Consider the following 19,562-nt stretch of genomic DNA (forward strand, 5'->3'; position numbering starts at 1 on the left):
CTATTGATAATAGTGCTCTATTGTTATTATCATTAATTAATAGTAAATAATACAGTGCTCTATTATCAACAGTCAAATAAAATATTAATAAGTACTATCTAGAATGCTATTATTATCCTGGTTTTTCAGCTGAGGAAACTGAGGCTCAGAGTACTAATGCTTTGCTCAAGATCTTGGAGCTGAAAGCTTTTATGTGCAATGTTTCCATTTCCTAAACAGCACCAAATTCCCATATTTAAGAAATGCTACTTGGGCCAGGCCCGAGCAGGCCACATCAGCGACATCTGGGGCAAGAAACAGATTGGACCCCTGGTCTGCAGCCCCTGCAGAGTGGAGGAGTGATCAAGTGGGCTCTGGGGTCAGGGGATCCTGGGCTCAACCACTGGTACTGCCAGTCACCCAGTGGTGAACCTGAGCTTGCTCAGTGCCTCCTTGTCTGTTCAATGGAGGTGATGCGTGACCTCCCACACAGGGTGGAGGTGATGGTGAGGTCACAGAGCTGGGTCAGCATGGACGAAATGCAGCAACAAACCCCAACGACCTGGGGCCTAATTCCTTGCAGCCGATCGTAGGATGATCTCCACAGAGTGACTCGGGGGTCCAAACTCCCTCTACCACCTTCAGCTCACCGCTTCTGGAAACACCCTGGGGTCGGCATCCGGGGGCGGATGGGGGAAGGGCAGGTGACAAAGGCCCAGCCTTTTCTGGACACATCCCTCTCCTCACCTTCCACAGGGAGGAGTGGTCCATGCCCCTCCTGGATGCAAGTGGGAAATGCGGTCTCTGGCAGGACAGCTGTGTCCCAGGACTAACTGCACCAGGAAGGAAGGAAAATGAGGAGTGTGGGGGGTCGCTGTCTCCCCCTGCCACCCAAAGTGCAAGGTGGGTGCTCATGCTTTCCAGTAACATGTAGACAGCAGCTACAGTTGCAAAAGGCTAAGTTTCTAGCCATTTAAGGATGTTATAGATTGCATGTGTTCTCCCCAGATTCATATGTTGAAATCGTAACACCCAGTAACTTCAAAATGTGACTGCATTTGGAGATAGGGCCTTTAAAGGGATAATTAGGGTTCTGTGAGGTCATATGAGTGGGCCCTAATCCAATGACTGGTGTCCTTCTAAGAAGAGAGAGAGAGATGCCAGGCCGCACACGGGCAGAGGGACAGCCACGTGAAGAGGCCACAAGAGGGCCGCCATCTGCAAGCCAAGGAGAGAGGCCTTAGGAGAAACCAACCCTGCTCACACCCTGATCCCGGACAGTGAGAAAGTAGATTTCTGCCATTCAAGCCCATTGCCTGTGGTCTTTTGCCATGGCAGCCGGAGCAAACGAATACAGTGCGTGAGCTACAACAAGCTCCCACTGGACAAACCTTTCTGGCAGAGACGCCAGATCCTGCAGTGAATAAGCAGCCATTTAACAGAGAATCACGTTTATTCCCGGTAAAGTGCCAGGTATGCAGGTGATGTTAAACACCAAGGACAGCAGCTGGTCTGAGCCACAGTAAGGGCTTCCCTGGTGGCTCAGTGGTTAAGAATCCGCCTGCCAATGCAGGGGACACAGGTTCGAGCCCTGGTCTGGGAATATCCCACATGCCGCAGAGCACCTAAGCCCATGCGCCACAACTACTGAGCCTGCACTCTAGAGCCCGCGAGCCACAACTACTGAGCCCACGTGCCACAACTACTGAAGCCCGTGCGCCTAGAGCCCGTGCTCTGCAACAAGAGAAGTCACCACAATGAGAAGCCCGTGCACCACAACGAAGTGTAGCCACCCCTCACTGCAACTAGAGAAAGCCCACGTGCAGCAACAAAGACCCAATGCAGCCAAAAATAAATAAATAAATATATATTTTTAAAAGGCCTAGAGGGAAATGAAAGAACAGAGCCGGCCAGTCTCCTCCACTTAGTCCCAGGAGCCCACCTGAGGGAACCACCAAGAGGGACCATGAGACCAAACGGGTTTTACCAGCCTGTGTTGAGGAAGGGTGTGGAATTCACACAAGTAACTGTTGGTTGATGGCAGGGGTTGGCCAACCTTTTCTGCAAAAGGCCAGAGACTATGTAGTCTTTGCAAGCCACAAAAGCTCTCTCTGTGTCATATTCTTTTCGCTTTATTTTACAACCCTTCACTTTATGTTACAATGTGAAAGCCATTCTTACCTCGGGGGCCATGTGAAAGCAGGTCTGGCCCTGGGGCTGCGGTTTGCCAACCCCTGCCTGATCTAATCTCTCCCCTGGGAATGGGGATAATTTTTGGAGCCTGGTGCAAAACGAAAATATGGGGCCCTCTGTCCAGAGATTATTCAGCATTTCAAAACGGTGACTGCAGAGCGTGAGACCGAGCGTGGGCCGGGCCCTGTGTGGTTGCACAGGTCGCACACTGCTGAAGTAGGGTGGCTGTCGCCTGTCCTGAGGGAATTCTCAGGAATGTGTCACAAGCCCCAAGGGCGTCTCTTGACGTCCCTAAGTTGATTCTAAAGTGATGACGGGAGGCTGAAACTTGGCCGCCATCTCAGGCCTGACCTGTGACAGGTTATCTGGGAGGGTAGGCAGAAGGCTGGGCTCCCTGGCGGGCCCCCCCGCGGCAGCATGGGTCTTCTGGTGGCAGGTGAGGTTCCCGATGCGCCTGAAGGCCTTGCCGCACACCTTGCACTCATAGGGCCACTCCCCGGTGGGGATCCTCCGGTGCGCCCTCAGCGTGGGCTGGTGCGGGAAGTCTTTCCCACACTGCCCGCACTGGTAGGGCTTCTCCCCTGTGTGGATTCAGCCGTGCTGGATCAGGGTGGGCTTCCGTACGAAGGCCTTGCTGCACACGCCACACTGGAAGGGCCTCTCGTCGCTGTCGATGGCCTGATGCTGGAGCAGGAAGGACACCTTCCGGAAGCGTCTCCCGCATTCGCCGCAGCGGTAGGGCTTCTCAGCCGTGTGGACCTGCAGGTGAATGCAGAGGTGCGCCTTCTGGCTGAAGGTCTTGCTGCATTCCGTGCACTAAAAGGGTCTCTCTACGGTGTGGGTCCGCCGGTGCACGGTGAGGTAGCCCTTCTGGCTGTAGGATCTCCCGCAGGCGCCGCCACGGAAAGGCTTCTCGCCCGTACACCACGAGCTGCGCCTTCTGGCTGAAGGCCTTGCCGCACTCGGCGCAGCGGAGGGGCCGCTCGCCGTCGTGGAGCCTCTCGTGCAGGATCAGCGCGGAGGACTTGGTGAAGCACTTGCCGCCCTGGCGGCACTGGTAGGCCTTCTCCCCGGTGTGCGGTGCTCCACCAAGGTCATGCTCTGCGCGAAGGCCTTGCCGCACTCGTAGCACTTGAACGGCCGCCCGCCCGTGTGCGTGCGGTGGTGGTTGACCAGCTCGGATTTCTTGCGGAAGCCCTTCCCGCACACCCTGCACGGGTGGGGCCTCTCGCCTCTGGGGGCCCACTGGTGCCCGAGGAGGGAGGAGCGCTTGGTGAAGCGCTTACCGCACAGGTCACACACGAAGGGCTTCTCCCCGGTGTGGATGCGCTGGTGGTCCACCAGGTTGGTGATGAGGGCGAAGGCCTTGCCACACTCGCCGCACTTGTAGGGCCGCTCGCCGGTGTGCGTGCGCCGGTGCACCGTGAGGTTGGCACGCTGGCAGAAGGCCTTGCCGCCCTCGGCGCACGTGAACGGCTTCTCGCCGGTGTGGACGCGCCGGTGCACCGTGAGCGTGGCTTTCCTGCGGGAGCGTCTCCCGCACTCGCCGCACGCGAAGGCTTTGTCCAGGGCGTGTGCGCGCGCGCGCGCTGGTGCTGCGCCAGCTCGGTGCGGTGCGCCAAGGCCTCCCCGCACTCCTGGCACACACAGGGCTTCTCAGTGACGGGCAGGGGCTCTCCCAGTCCCAGTCGGGATTCCGCGGGCCGCACTTGTGGGGGCCCCTCCCTCCTGGAATTCCTGGCTGATGCCCGGAAGGGGCCCTTCCTGAAGCTGTCCCGGCCTCTCCTGATGCACAGCCCCAGGGGCAGCCCCCTCCCAGCTCTTCCAGGTCCAGCTCAGGGGATACTCCTGCAGGGACAGCTTCCACTGGGCCGTTCCTCTCCGGTCTAGACTCCATTTCTGAAAGAGACGGAAAACACGAATGTCACCCATGTCACCTACTCCCAGAGCTGGAAGGCGTGAGGGCTGGGGGCTGGGAAAGCAAAGAGAATCCTCCTCAAGTACTTGCCAAGGGCTCTAGAATGAGGCCTAGTGTGTGCGTGCAATGGACAGAATATATGTGCCCCCCCCAAATTCATATGTGGAAATCCTAATCCCCAGGTGATGGCGTTAGGTGGTTGGGAGGTGATTAGGTCATAAAGGCAGAGTACTCACAAATGGGATTAGTGAGACCTCTCTCACTCCTTCCTCCTTGTGAGGACACAGCGAGAAGGGGCCACCTATGAACCAGGAATAGGGCCCTCCCCAGAAGCCCCCATTTTACCCAGGGAGCTCAAGTTCTGGAAGTTCTCAAGCATCACATCCTTGTACAGGTCCCTCTGAGCCAGCTCCAGCTGCTGCCACTCCTGTGTGAAGTTCACGGCCACATCTTTGAATGTCACCAACTCCTGTGACAGCAAAGATGTCTGGTTCAACCAGGCCGGCAGGGCTGGAGGAGCCAGGGAGGTGGGGCAAGGCCCTGGCCTCAGTGGGTCCTCCCAGGGAGTATCCCCCTCCCCCAGCACAGAATGGCACTAGCACACAGTAGGTGCTCAAGAAACGTCAGCTGTCATTAGGATGACATCATTATTACAGGGCTGGGACTGGATTTGGTTTGGGGCTTCAGGGCTGTGTGGCGGTCCCCAAGGCCATCCCAAAGTTTGATGATTCTCTATGAGGACTTGTGGGACTTGGCATAAAGTTGTATTCGTGGCCACCCCGCCCCAGGTGACAGGGCACAGGCCCCGGAGGGGGGGCTCCAGCAGGGCCTCATTTGACTCTGGCCGCCCAGCCTGAGCCGCCCACAAGGAGGAGGGCAAGGAGCTGACACTACTCACCAGGGCCTTGTCAGCTGGGCAGCCATCCCTCCACTGCCCACAGTGACCAGCGGATGGGTGGTGGGGTCTGGGGGCTGATGGAGCTGTGGTGGAGGGGGAGAAAGAGAGGGGGAACAGTGAGAGACCAGGCCTAGCCCTGCCCCCTGGATTCATGCACACAGACACACACACACACAGCTCTTCTCATCCAGAGAAACACACAGAGACACAGCACACACCCCGCCATGGGCTCACGCTACCCAGACACCCCCACAGTGTGGTGGCTGGGGAAGTGGGGAGTGGGGGTGTCTCTCCCAGGTGGGATCAAACCCAGGGCCACTCTGCCTAGACACCCCCATCAGGACCTGGACTTGAGATCCACCCTTAGGGCCAAGCGGCTGAGCCCCCACCACTGCCCCAGGCCCCGGCTTACACTTGGGGTCCAGCTCTGCTACCAGATGAAAAAGCCCCCAGGAACAAAGGCCCAGGGACAGAGAAATCAGTCCCCAGCTGCAGAGTGTTCACCACGCCCTTGACTGCTCCGTACTGCATCAGCTTCCTCTGGCCACCATCCCTGACCCAGCTCGTGGGGCTCTGGAGAGAACCAGGGCCTCTCACCTAGGCGCTGACCCAGGCCTTGCCTGCCACTCTCCTTTGACACTTGTTGCCTGGGCTGGTGAACTGTGAGGCCGCAGGAGCCAGATACCTGGGTTTCAATTCTGGCTCTGCCACTTACCTGCTGTGTAGCTTTGGGCAGGTTACTCAACCTCTCTGTGCCTCAGTTTCCTCATCTAGAAATGGGCATAAGGTCCCCATCTCATGGGGTCATTATGACGTTTCAACAAGTTAGTGTAAGTAACTTGCTATGAACAGTGCTTGCCATATGGTAAGGGATATATGTTTTATTGTTGTTGTTATTTTATTATCGCCATCTATATACTCAACATTCTTCCTACTAAACTGGGCTTCCCTTTATTATCTTTTATTCCAGTACCCTGCAAAGGATTTGGCCCACAACTAGCTGCCCCCCACCCCCTCCTTTTTTATTATGCTCAAATACACATAAAATTTAACATTTTACCCATTTTAAAGTGTACAATTCAGTGGCATTTAGTACATTCATAATGTTGTGTAACCATTACCGCTATCTAGTTCCAAAACATTTTCATCACCCCCAAAAGGAAACCTCGCACCCATGAAGCAGTCCCTCCCCATTCCCTCCTCACTGCAGGCCCTGGCAACCACCAGTCTGCTTTCTGTTTCCATGGATTTGCCTGTTCTGGACATTTCATACACATGGAATCCTACACTATGTGGCCCTTTGTGTCTGGCTTGTTTCACTGAGCTGGGTGTATTTGAGGTTCACCCATGTGGTAGCATGTATCAGGGCCTCATTCCTTTTCATGGCTGAATAATATTCCATTGTGTGACCATACCACCTGTTGTTATCCATTCCTCTGCTAATGGACATTAGGGTTGTTTTCACATTTTGGCTGTTGTAATGCTGCCATGAATATGCATGGTCAGGTGCAAACATATACCTTGGAGATGTTGTGGGTTAGGTTTCCAACCACCACGATAAGGCAAATATCGCAATAAGGAGAGTCACACAATTTTTTTGGTTTCCCAGGGCATATAAAGTTATGTCTATATTATACTGTAATCTGTTAAGTGTGCAGTAGCATGATGTCTAAAAAAAATGTACATATCTTAATTTAAAAATCCTTTATTGCTAAACAATGCTGACCATCATCTGAGCCTTAGTGAGTGGTAGTTTTTTTGCAATAGTAACATCAAAGATCACTGATCACAGATCACCGTAACAAATAATTTTTAAAAGTTTGAAGTATTTCCAGAATTGCCAAAATGTGACACAGAGACAAGAAGTCAGCAAATGCTGTTGGAAAAATGGCACCAATAGACTTGATCAATGCAGGGTTGCCACAAGCCTTCAATTTGTAAAAAATGCAGTATCTGTGAAACACAGTAAAACGAGATATATCTATATTTGAGCACATAAGGTGCACACACATTCTAAATACCGTATCTATGTGCATATGAGATGTAACCACACACTAAATACCATATGTACATGCATATAAGATATATAGAAACTGATGTACATGACATGTGTATAAGATATATACACAAAATATCACATATACATGTATATGGTTCAATCACACACTAAATGCCACATATATATGTATATAAGATATATGTGATCTTATATCTGTGTGCTATGGTACTAAATACCATTTATACCTGTATAAATGTATAATGTGTAATCATGCACACTAAATACTACATATGCACGTGTGTAAGATATATGTAAACTGATTATATATATACTACAGTTCTGAATACCATATACATGGGCATATAAACTACACAGAACAAATACCATATATACATATATATAAGGTAAATAAACTCTAAATACCATATTCCCTTGTAAATAAGGTGTATATATAAAGATATACTAAATGCTGTACATGTATATAATAAGGTCTATTAATACATGCGCACATGAAATACCATAATTACATTAATACACGTAACTACACCAAATACCGTATATATGTATATACATGTACTCTAGTAAAAACTGTATTTCACTTACTCCAAGAGACCATAGGTTAAAAGAAAACATGATTTTATCTCACTAAGGAAAAAAAAGAATCTGCCAATTAAACCACAACATACCGTCAGTGGTAAGACACATCCTAATTTCGGAGATATTAAACTATGAAAAAAAACGGACCTTCGAATTAAGGAGTAAGGTTGAATCACTATATGTTCGGACTGAAACGACGCAGGAACACAAGCTCTAACGTTCTCTGGCTGCACCCCACTGCATGGCCTGGCAGACGCCCCACCCTGGAGAGCACTGTTCTGACAGAGGCCAGACCCTGGATCCAGACTGCCTGGGTTCCAATCTCGGCTCTGCCACATCCTAGTTGTGTGTTCCTGGGCAGGTCACTTAACCTCTGTTTCCTCCTCTGTAAGGTGAGAGACATAATACCCCTACTTTATAGGGTTGTTGTGAGAATTAAGTGAGTCAATACAGATAAAGACCCCTAGAATGGTGCCGGACACGGAGCTTCCTAAGTGTGGTTATTAAGTCGCACTTAATAACCCCCTGGTGGTGATGGTGCAGGTGGGGTGGGGTGGGGAGTCTTTTCTTTTCGGTGCCTCAGTTATGGGGAAGTCACAGTGCGTACCGGCTGAAGCTACTGCAAGGGTTTAACGAGCTGAAAGGGCGTCTCTCTCACTTCATCAGCATCAGCATCACCGGGAGAGCTTAGGAGGCCACGGCCTCGGGGGACACACCCAGGGAATCTGGGTCGGTCTTCCCGGGAGAGGGGGCCCGAGGATCTGCATCTCTGACGACCTCCGGGCGGGCGACGCTGGCATTGCTGGAGCGGGGCACCCTCTGCGGGGTGCGGAGTGAGTATTCAGCTAAGCACTCAGCTTAGCTGACTAAGCCCTGAGCACTCAGCTCAGCGCCCGGCGCTGAGGAAATCAACGCTCCGTGACTGCCAGCGGCGGCGGGGCCGTTACTATTACCTAAACAGTAGCGAGAACGGAGCAGATCCGGCGGATGGAGCTCCGCGGTGCACCTCGGCTACAGGTGCGGTCCTCGCACCCACTGTCCAGGCGGGGAAACTGAGGCACGCAGGGGCGGGGCAGGGATTCAGAGCCCTCTCCGGGGTCCCTCCCGCGATCCAGGGTGTATGGTCCTCCCCCTCGACGAAAACCCGGCGGACAAGTGAACCCGGCGGGGCGGGCTGCGCGGACTCACCGGCGGCCGCGGGGCCGCTGTGGTGCTCTGACCGCGATATGTCCAGCGAGGGCGCGATCTGTGCGTGCGCGGCTCCGCTGCTCCCGCGCCGCCCCCGCGCTGCGCGAGGCCACACCCACCCCGCGCTCCCAGACTCCTCCGCGCGCCGACCGGGGTGGGCGGGGCCTGAGAGGTGGGAGAAGAAGAGGGATTAGTGGGGAGGAGGGGAGGAGGGAGATGGAGAGGGGCTCGGAAAGAGTGGGAGGGGAGGGGGAAAGGAAGGAGGGAGGAGGAGTTAGGGGAGGGGTGGAGGGTGGCGGGGGAGATGGAGAGGGGCGGGGAGGAGAGTGGTACTCCTACTGGGAGAAGGGGAGGGGAAACAGGAGGGAGAAATGGGGAGGGGGGAAGAGGAAAAGAGGGGCAGGAGGGGAGGGGCTTGAGAGAAGAGGGAGGGGAGGGGGAAAGGAAGGAGAGGGAAGAGAAGAAGGAAGGGAGGGGGTTGGGAAGGAGAGCGGGGAGGGGAGGAGGATGCAGGAATGAAGAAGGGAAGAAAGGAATTGCTTCAACAATACTGAAAAAAAAACAACAAGAGGGCTTCCCTGGTGGCGCAGTGGTTTAGAATCTGCCTGCCAATGCAGGGGACACGGGTTCGAGCCCTGGTCTGGGAAGATCCCACATGCCACGGAGCAACTGGGCCCGTGAGCCACAATTACTGAGCCTGCGCGTCTGGAGCCTGTGCTCCGCAACAAGAGAGGCCGCGATGGTGAGAGGCCCGCGCACCGCGATGAAGAGTGGTCCCCACTTGCCGCAACTAGAGAAAGCCCTCACACAGAAACGAAGACTCAACACAGTCATAAATAAATAAATAAAAGAACGTGAATTTCTTTAAAAAAAAAAAAAAAAAAAAACAACAAGAATTGATTAGGACTGGTTGGGAGACAGGTCTGCCCGGTTCAAATCCCAGCTCTGTGTCTTTGGACCCGTGTCCTAATGTTCTGAGCCTCGGTTTCCTCGTCTGTAAAGAGGTTGCAGTCAGGAAACCTGCACTATAGATGGGGTTGTTGTGTGGATGACGTGAGTTAATTGGCATAAAGTCCTTTCAAAAGGAACTGGGGCCCGCAAAACAGCGCTGTCCGACCCAACTTTATGCACAGATGCAGAAGTTCTGTGTCCGCGATGTTCAGTATGGTGACCACTGACCACGTGTGGCTCTTGAGCACTTGGCATGTGGCTAGTGTGGCCATGGAACTGAATTCTTAGTTGTACTTAATTTGATAAATTAAAATTTTCGTAGTTGCTATGGCTACTGGCTACTGTGTTGGGCGTTGTAGTTCTAAAGCCTTAGCTGTTTTCGGGACATATACTAAGCTTCTCCTGTGTTTTATAACACAGTTTGATGGGGCCTCTTAAAAAACCCACAGCAACCACAATAGCAACAGCACTTTGGGGGTCATTTTTAAGTGCCAGGGATTGTCCTAAGGACTTGACGTGGATTAACCATTTGAATCTTCTCATAGTCATGAGACGTTGCCTCTCACTGGGTATAACACGTCTTACTACTATTATCATTTGAGTGTGTACTCTGCCCTCCGCCCCCCTGAAACTCTTGACACACATATCATGTCATTTAACTGCAGGAGAGGCTTAGGTATAATATATTTGGGAAAGGCCACAGGACAGGGTCAGCAAGATGGGAGTAGCACGTGGTTGCGTTTTGTCTCTATTTGGATCTGCGCTAGAAGATCCTGAAGCTTGCAGAGATGGAGCAGGCAGAGCAGAACCTGCCTGCCCTGAAGCTGCGACCACCGTGCCAGGGCATGTGTGTGGTCCTAGGACTGGGGCCCTCACGCTACCTCTTCCCATAAGCTTTTTTTTTTTTTTTTTTTTTTTTTTTGCTCCTCTTTCCCCCCCATTTCCTTTCTCCATTAAAAATTTTCTCTGGGAATCCCCTGGCAGTCCAGTGGTTAGGATTCTGTGCTTCCACTGCCAGGGTCCTGGGTTCGATCCCTGGTCAGGGAACTAAGACCAGGAACTAAGATCCCACAAGCCAGGTGGTGCAGCCAAAACACAAACATACAAATATATAAATAAATAAATATATTCTCACTTTCGATATTAAAAATGGCCATGATTTTTTGCAGCTTCTGCTCTCAGGAGCTGGACTCTGCTTTCCCATTCCCTGAACATGTGCTGTCTTTGTGGGTTGCTTTGACCAATACGATATGGCAGAAGTGATGCTGTAGGATTTTGGAGGTTAGACCTTCTGATTCTGACACCAGTTCCAATGTGTGTGTGTTTTTCCCAAAACCACCAAGCAGTTCTCTGACACCAGCTGGGAGTTGGAGACATTATCTACCTGGAGATAGCATCAGTTAGCGATACCAATACACCTTCCCAGAATGATTTCCCTGCTGGCACTCTCCCTGCCAATGTATAAGAATGTCTGTCTTAATTACTGCCTGGCCCATTATGTGGGGTGGCTGGGCTGTGCGTTCCTGAGTTTTTGGATCTTAACTACATGGAAGAAAGCCAAGGTTGGGGGTGAGCGGGTAGAGACTGCTCAACGTCCCGCAAAACTTGTCTCTACTTCTATTGTGCCAGAACCCCTAAGTTTTAGCTGCATTTCCCAGTCTCTCTTGTAGCTGGATGTGGCCAGGTAACTAGGTTCTGACCAACGAGGTGCAAATGACAGCATCAGGTTATAGCTTCCGGGGTGGACTGCTGCATTCAGATTCTGGCTTTGTTGTTCCCCTGTTAAGGAATGTTGGGAAAGTGACTTAATTTCTCTGCACCTCAGTTGCCTCATCTGTACAATGGGGATAAGGATAGTATCTACCTTATAGTGTTGTAATGAAGAGCAAATGAAGTAATACAGTGAAGCAATTAGAACAGTTCTTGGCACAAAAGGGTTCTATTATGTGCCATAATTATCATTATAATAATTTTATTATCACTTCCTAAGGTTGATGTGAGGTTCAAGTGCAACCATGCTCCATGCCTATTATCAGAACAAATTTCCCTGGGGTTTATTGGTCTCCCATGACCAGGGAGAAATATTAGGAGGGAATTAAATCCATCCATCTCCCCACCCACTCACCTCCACCGGCATCATCACCCTCGGAGGCTCCATAGATTTTCCATTTCCTTCATCATAGATACTCATTTACCCAACCAATATTCTCCAATGCATGAAAATTCATAGGGGGAATTTTCCTTTTGCCCAAGTTTCTTTAAAGAGCTGCCTACAGGGAATGTGGGTGTTTATTTACAAGTGACCACCTGCTTTACAGAGAGAGGCAGGTGTGAACTTGCCATTTTTCACTGCTGAATTCAGTGTATCGCAGGGAGGTTGGTGTGAGCAAAAGTGTGTGGAAAGGGGGAGGAGAGAATTAGGTCAAGGAGCCTGAGGTTTTTTCCCTTTCTTTCCCCCTTAGTGGTGGAGGAGAGGCGGTTTTAAGTATGTGAATATGTAGACTTTCTGCATCTTCTGATAATCAGGAATCTCAAGAGACAAGAGGCTTCAGGGTGAGTGGAGAGTCATTCATTCAGCGAATATCTGAGCAGCTCCTCTGTGCCAGGCACTGTTCTAAGGGCTGGGAATCCAGCAGTGAGCAAACCAAAGCCCTTTGTCATATGGAGCCACGAGCACTCATTTCTGAGCATGATCAGAGGTAATTAGGTGGAGGGTGAAGGGGACGGCTACTTCAGCTTGGGCAGTCGGGGAGGCCTCTCTAAGGAGGGGATATCTGAGCAGAGCCCCAGTTAGCAAAGACCGCTGTGTGCATATCTGGAGGAAGGATAGCCTCCTCTCACCCCAGGGTTCACTGGAACCTTGCTCAGAAGACAGGAAAAATGGGCAGCACCCAAGAATCTGTCCTCAGAAAGTTGGCTAAGTAGCTTAGGATTCGTCTGGGTAAGAAATGGTGAGGAAGACTTGAATATACTGATACGGAAGGAGCTCTGGTTACAGTATTAAATGAAAAAACAAATGAAAATTGACCACAGTGTATCTCGTGTATTCTCATTTATGTTTTTTAAAAGTATATATATACAATATATATATAGTGCATATATATACTGTACATATATAACTATGTAACTATATATAAAGTATATATACTTATGTCTATATAACTATATATATGTAGTTATAGATATATAATATATATATATATATAGAGAGAGAGAGAGAGAGAGAAGTATCGATAGAAGAAACGCTACTCCTTCTGTACAGGTTGTTAATCTATGGAGATGCTTCTCTGAAAGTTGGTAAATAGCTGCTGACTGAAGGCCTCTGACCCTGCTGCCTTGTCCTGTCCTACAGATCACCCAAAGGGTGCCAGCTGTTGGTGATTAAAATTCTCAGACTGACTCCTACTTCTTTACAGGTTGCTAATTTATTGAAACGCCTCAGTGAGAGAGACAGGGCAGAGTGTACTTACTGTACCTCACCTGAAACTGGGACCCTCCTGTTGCCCTTCAAAAAGTAATGATGAAAAAAAAAAAAAAAGTAATGATGAAATCCTACAAGCCTATGGGACAGTATAGAGAATAAGACAACTTACCTCCCATGTCTTTCTTTATTGATATATAGTTGATTTACAGTGTTTTGTTAGTTTCTGCTGTACAGCAAAATGATTCAGATATACATATGTATGCATTCTTTTTATGTTCTTTTCCATTATGGTGTATCCCAGGATATTGAATATAGCTCCCTGTGCTCTACAGGAGGACCTTGTTGTCTATCCATTCTCTATATAATAGTTTGCATCTGCTGACCCCAAACCCCCACTCCATCCCTCCCCCATTACCTCCCATCTGTCTGCCACTCAGAACTATTTGATTTTTTTTAAATATGTGGGTACATGACTTTGATTTCAGAAAGAAGTTTTTTTTTTTAAGTAATTTAATATTTTATTTATTCATTTATTTTTGGCTGCATTGGGTCTTCGTTGCTGTGCGTCGGCTTTTCTCTAGTTGCGGCGAGCGGGGGCTAGTCTTCGTTGTGGTGTGCGGGCTTCTCATTGCAGTGGCTTCTCTTGTGGAGCATGGGCTCTAGGCGCACAGGCTTCAGTAGTTGTGGCACGCGGGCTCCGTAGTTGTGGCTCACGGGCTCAGTAGTTGTGGTTCATGGGCTCTAGAGTGCAGGCTCAGTAGTTGTGGCACATGGGCTTAGTTGCTCCACCACATGTGGGATCTTCCCGGACCAGGGCTCGAACCCGTGTCCCCTGCATTGGCAGGCGGATTCTTAACCACTGTGCCACCAGGGAAGTCCCAGAAAGAAGTTTTAAATCACTGTACATCTCATGTCAACATTGTATCCCAATTCTTTTTTCATTTTATCCTAATGTTTTAAAAACATACATATTTTTCCACCTTATGCCTTTATTATTTATTTAAGAGCTTATTTGATACAACACTCAAAAGGGACAGAGAATATAAGACAAAAAACAACGTTCTCCTCATCTTCCAACACCGGATTCTCTTCTGGTAACCACAATTACCAGTTTCTTTAGAAACCTTCAAGGGATGCTGTACACACACATACACACACACAGCCCTCATCTTATCATATCAGGCCCAACAAACCAGGGAATCAAAAGGTAGGACTGTCTTTCCCATCGCTGGTGGTCTGGATCTTTGGGAGGACTATGTGGGTTTCCATGGCAATCAACCGTCTCCCAGGGATGGAAAGAAAAACAGGTTGGCTGCCCAAGGATGGATCCAGGATCCTCTCTGGGAGGAGAGGACTCTTGTGGAGAACTGACCACCATCCCCCAGCCCCCTCCCTGGCGAATTTACAAACCCTATTTTGGGGTGAGGCTGGGAAGGGGAGGGCTGTCTCCTGTGGTGTTGAAAAGCCTTCTGAAGTAGGCTGTCTGTGGGGCGGAGTAGGTTTTAGAGCCTGTGAGTTTCGGGTCTGAATCACAACTCTGCTACTTACTGGCTGTATGAGCCAGGTGATCTGGTTTAATAGGGACCAGAAGGGTGACTGCTGTGTGCTAGACAGTGGGAATTAGGGGTGAGCAAGACCATTCATAGTTCACCTCTCAGAGAGGGACTTACCTTCTCCAAATCTCTCTTTTAAACGTATTATTTTATTTTTCTTTCTTGACAGTCAACAAGTGCACACATTTTCTCTGTCAAAGATCAAGATTTCCTGCTGCTCTCACTTCAGCAACCCCAGTCTCTGCTCTAGAGGTGAGTGACTGCTGTGGATTTAGGGTGCACTGGGAGTGTGCTTTTACTTTTCATTTACATACATCTCTGTGCCTACAGAAGGAAATGGGATTTGCGTGTGCATATCTGCAAATGCATTGATACTGGCCTGACTTTCCTTATCTTGGCTAATATTACCCATCCCATAATAACAATGCCAAATGCATATCACCTCTTACTATGTTATTGACTAAATTGTCATAATTAAGTCGATATGTCATATTTCATTGATGTTAAGGTGCACTTTTACTTTTTTTTTTATAAATTTATTTTAATTTTTACACTTTATTTATTTATTTTTTTGGCTGTGTTGGGTCTTCGTCTCTGCGCGAGGGCTTTCTCCAACTGCGGCGAGTGGGGGCCACTCTTCATCACGGTGCGCGGGCCTCTCACTATCGCGGCCTCTCTTGTTGCAGAGCACAGGCTCCAGACGCGCAGGCTCAGTAGTTGTGGCTCACGGGCCTAGTTGCTCCGCGGCATGTGGGATCCTCCCAGACCAGGGCTCGAACCCGTGTCCTCTGCACCGGCAGGCAGACTCTCAACCACTGCGCCACCAGGGAAGCCCCTACTTTTTTTTATTGCTAACACCTCTGACATTGAAATACAGTGGTCAATGTTTGGATTTTAGGATTTTTAACTTCTTATTTGGTAAGCGGTACATGTGGAAGCAAAACTGTCACATTCACGGCATGCCATAGTCCAGGAAGAAAAATTAGTTTACACCCTGAGATTAACCTAATATAACAGGGTCATCCTATTTAGTCCTGATCCCCAAAAAACAAAAAACTTCCTGTAAACCTGCAATTTAAGCAAAATCAACTTTATCCGTGAGTTTTGCCATGCTGAAATTTGAGGGTCTGTCATGAACTTTCTGACTGTGATAATTGTTTAACAAAATCAGTGGTTTTTTGGGGGAAATTCACTGGCAGTTCAGCGACTCGAGTCCTTCAGTGAAAGAACTCGGCGCTTTCACTCCCGGGGGCCCAGATCAATTCCTGGTTGGGAAACTAAGATTCTGCAAGATGTGCAGTGTGGCAAAAAAAAAAAAAAAAAAAAAAAATTAGTGCGTTTTCATCATGAACAAACAAATGTAACCTTGATAAACTCGGTAATGTCTTGTGAGCTTTTTCTTTTAAATACGTTTTGTGTTTTAAATTTGGCAAGCCTTTACATACACATCTATGCATCCATAGAAAATATCTGACATTGTTTTATGTGTTGTTGGTTTTTTCATGTAAGGGATGTCAGACTCCATCTGTGGCTTTGCAATGTGCTTTTTTCCCATACAATGATGTGTCTTTGAGACCTTTCCATATCGGCCCACAAAGATCTATTTTGTTCTGTAAAATGAGGATAATAACATCACCCTATGGATAGCATCTTGTTGAGGACACGATAAGCTATCAATAAATGTTACTTGATTTATAAAGATTCTGTCTTTAGAATGTGAACCCCATCAGTCAGACCACAGAAAAGCTCTGTGGGCACGTATTTCTCTAAGCAGACGTGGCAACTCTCTGTCATTTTATATTTCACCCTAGACACCCCAAGTGACTGGATGCTTTAAGGTTTTTGGCAACTAGGTGAGTTTTTCTCACATCAATCATTCTACTTTTTGCCTGCAGAGTAAACTGAAGAATCTTCAGTAGTCGTGAAACAAGGAGGTCTTTGGCAACAGATTGCCCTGGGTTAAATCATGGCTGTGTGGTTTACAAGTTGAATTTGGCTCTCTCTCAAGGAGTCTGAGGCTTCCAAATGATTACTGTTTGGAAATAGCCTAAGTGTCTGCTAGTTGGGGGAAGGGCCATGGTAAATAGATGCAACCACACAATGTGATTAATTTTCCCTGAAATTGTTAAAAGGGATAAAGTAAGTTCTTATCCTTGTGGGGTGATCCTTACTGACCAGATTCCATGCTTGGTGGCACACAACCCTGCCTTCTGGGCCACCACTGATGGACTGGAGGAGGGAACATCACTTCACCTGGCCATGACGTGGTCCCATGGCAGAGTCTTGCTCAGTAGGGATTCCATGACCTTGGAGGACTCAACCGGGTAAATCTTGGGCTGCATCCAGCCAACTGATGTGCTTAGTTCAGTTCATTCATTTTCTTTTTAATTTCGTGAGTTACCAACTTTAAGATATTGGGATATCTTGTGTTTACAAACATCACCTTTCATTCATTTAACCCTTCGAAAAATTCATAGACCATCTAGAAGAAGTGTTCTAGATGCTGGAGGCTTGGGGATGAAATAGAAACAGATAGTCCCTACCATCATGGAGCCTAAATTCTAGAAGTTGAGACAGACAGTAGGCAAGAAAAATATATAATAATGAGCTACAGCTTCTTTAGAGAATTTGGAATATCAAAACCCACTGGGCTGACAATGCCATGAGAGGACAGAAAAGTATGTAAGAGCCAGATTTCAGTGTCTCTACCTGATCAACGAGCTCAAGTCAAAGACGCAGATCTTCCTCCCCCTTAAAGAGGTGTGGAAATCATCCACTTAGGAAAAGGGGAAATGCCTCAGGCATCCTGGGTGTCCCCTGCAAAATCCATCACATAGTGGGTGCTTTGTGAATGTCTGTCTCTTCATAGTGGTGGGTAAAGCTGTGGCTTCCCTGGTGACCAGATCTTTGGGAATGACAAACGTGTTCATTAATTCATCAATCCCAGAATGGTTGGATTTTACCCCAGGGACTCATTTTTTAAGATCTTACACAATTCAAAACCTACATAATTCAAGACTAATCCTAACAAAAGATGACCGGCATGTTTATTCACCAGCTAAGATGGTACGAAAATAACAAACACAGTTTACACAATTGAACATATTCACAAGTATGGATTTTTGAGGAATTTTTTTCTAAATTTTAAAAACATATATATGTTTTATATATATATATATATATATATATTTATTTATTTATTTATTATTTGGTTGTGCTGGGTCTTAGTTGCGGCAGGCAGGATCCTTAGTTGCAGCATGCGAACTCTTAGTTGTGGCATGCATGTGGGATCTAGTTTCCCCAGGGATCGAACCCGGGGCCCCCTGCATTGGAGGCATGGAGTCTTAACCACTGCACCATCAGGGAAGTCCCGAGGAATTTTTAAATCACAAGGCTTCTTGTCATTTCAAAAAGTGCCACCCAAAGCTCATGATTTCAGATGTTTGCAGTTCAGGTTGGCATGAAATATAGCCGTGATGTATTTATGTAAATCTACAATAATTTCCTTCTTGTAGCCCCCACGTCACAACATAGAAACGAAGGGCTCGTCACTCCCCATCTCATTTCCCTGCCTCCCCCAATCCAACGTAACCAACAGCCTGAGTTCTGGCACATCTTCCCCTTGTTTTCCTATATTCAGAGATGTTTTGGAAACTTCGTGTTAATAATTCCAGTAAGATGTTGCCAGGTCCTGCACTCCTAAGAGCCAAAGCTGCCTCTTAAAAATGACTGCAGATTTTTTTTCCCTCATTTGCTTTCATTCCAGAGAGCTTTGTTTCCAGGCAACAGCGGGGCCTTTCCCAGGAGGGTGGGTACTTTGAAAAAGTGACAGAGAGACGGAGGGAAGGAGGGAGGGAGGGAGAGAGAGGGAGAGAGAGTCTCCAGCTCTTGTGCCTAGAGGTTTAGTACCACGGACAGCTCAGGAGCGGCCTGTTCAGCACCACGGACAGATCCGCCTGCAGGGTTTCAGAACCGCGGACGGTACCGGGAGCCTACTTTTGCCACTGCCCCTGCTAGATGCATGTGCTCTTTGAGCAGATTTCTGAGCCCACTCCCAACCCTCAGCCCCAGAGTCTTCGAATGCTATCTGAGTAATCCAGGCTCTCCTGGTGCTGACCTCAGAAACTCGGGCATCGAACACTTAACATGCCCCAAAGGGAGTTTTGGATTTTCTCCACACACACACAAAACGTAACCCTACTTAATGCACTGCAAGACACTCAGCTGGTCAGGTTCATAGCCCAAAAGTCGTGCTTGATTCCTCGCTTCCTCTCACTCTTCCCATTCCGACCATCCGTGAGGGCTCTCAGCTCCACCTCCAAAGTATTCCCTGAATCTGTCCAGTGCTTTCCACACGCACCGCCACCACCAAGTGCAACTGTTTCTCACCTGGTGTACAACAACCTCCTAACTGATCCTCTGTACCTATAGCCCCTTCCGTATCATTCCTTACATAATAGTTTCAGTGATGCCTTGAAAATCTAAATCAGATTACATCACACCTTTCCTCTACCCTTCCATCGCTTCCCAACGCACCTACAATAACATTCAAAGATGTTACTGTGGGGGACTTCCCTTGTGGTCCAGTGGTTAAGACTCCACGCTTCCACTGCAGGGGCAACGGGTTCAATCCCTGGTTGGGGAACTAAGATCCCACATGCCATGCGGCACGGCCAAAAAAAAAAAAAATGATGTTACTGTGGCTTTCAAGACCCTGGATGCCTCTCTGACCCTATCCCCCATCACTCCCTCCTTTACCTGACCGCTCTGGCCACACTGGCCTCCTTGTTGTCCCCCTGGACCTTTGCACATGCTGTTCTCCCTGCCACAGATTCTTGCATAACTGGCTCCTTTCCACCTTT

General features: G+C 48.7%; 2 protein-coding genes across 2 annotated transcripts in view; one reads left to right on the plus strand and one right to left on the minus strand.

Moving 5' to 3' along the window:
• ZNF470 (zinc finger protein 470) overlaps positions 1–1,532 on the plus strand; it is a 68,596-nt gene extending 67,064 nt beyond the window's left edge. The window contains exon 7 of the mRNA XM_036832225.1: positions 736–1,532. The gene's annotated coding sequence lies outside the window, so the exon portion shown is untranslated. The remainder of the gene's footprint in view (positions 1–735) is intronic.
• A 931-nt stretch (positions 1,533–2,463) lies between these two features.
• Positions 2,464–11,860, minus strand: LOC118885359 (zinc finger protein 436-like). Its single transcript, XM_036833979.1, has 9 exons — positions 11,849–11,860; positions 8,301–8,403; positions 4,989–5,071; positions 4,436–4,559; positions 3,882–4,109; positions 3,262–3,809; positions 3,026–3,217; positions 2,808–2,931; positions 2,464–2,753 (listed from the first exon to the last, which is right to left on the minus strand). The coding sequence occupies exons 1-9, from the start codon at positions 11,858–11,860 to the stop codon at positions 2,464–2,466; spliced, it is 1,704 nt and encodes a 567-aa protein (XP_036689874.1).
• Positions 11,861–19,562: the final 7,702 nt, after the last annotated feature.

This window comes from Balaenoptera musculus, chromosome 19, assembly GCF_009873245.2.
Source record: "Balaenoptera musculus isolate JJ_BM4_2016_0621 chromosome 19, mBalMus1.pri.v3, whole genome shotgun sequence".
Taxonomy (NCBI): domain Eukaryota; kingdom Metazoa; phylum Chordata; class Mammalia; order Artiodactyla; family Balaenopteridae; genus Balaenoptera; species Balaenoptera musculus.

Coding starts and splice junctions, on each gene's coding strand:
- LOC118885359 (XM_036833979.1), bottom strand. Junction 5,072..8,300: donor GACCGACCCAGATTCCCTGG/GTGTGTCCCCCG, acceptor CCTCCACCACAG/CTCCATCAGCCCCCAGACCC. Junction 3,218..3,261: donor TCGCGCAGAGCATGACCTTG/GTGGAGCACCGC, acceptor CAGTGCCGCCAG/GGCGGCAAGTGCTTCACCAA.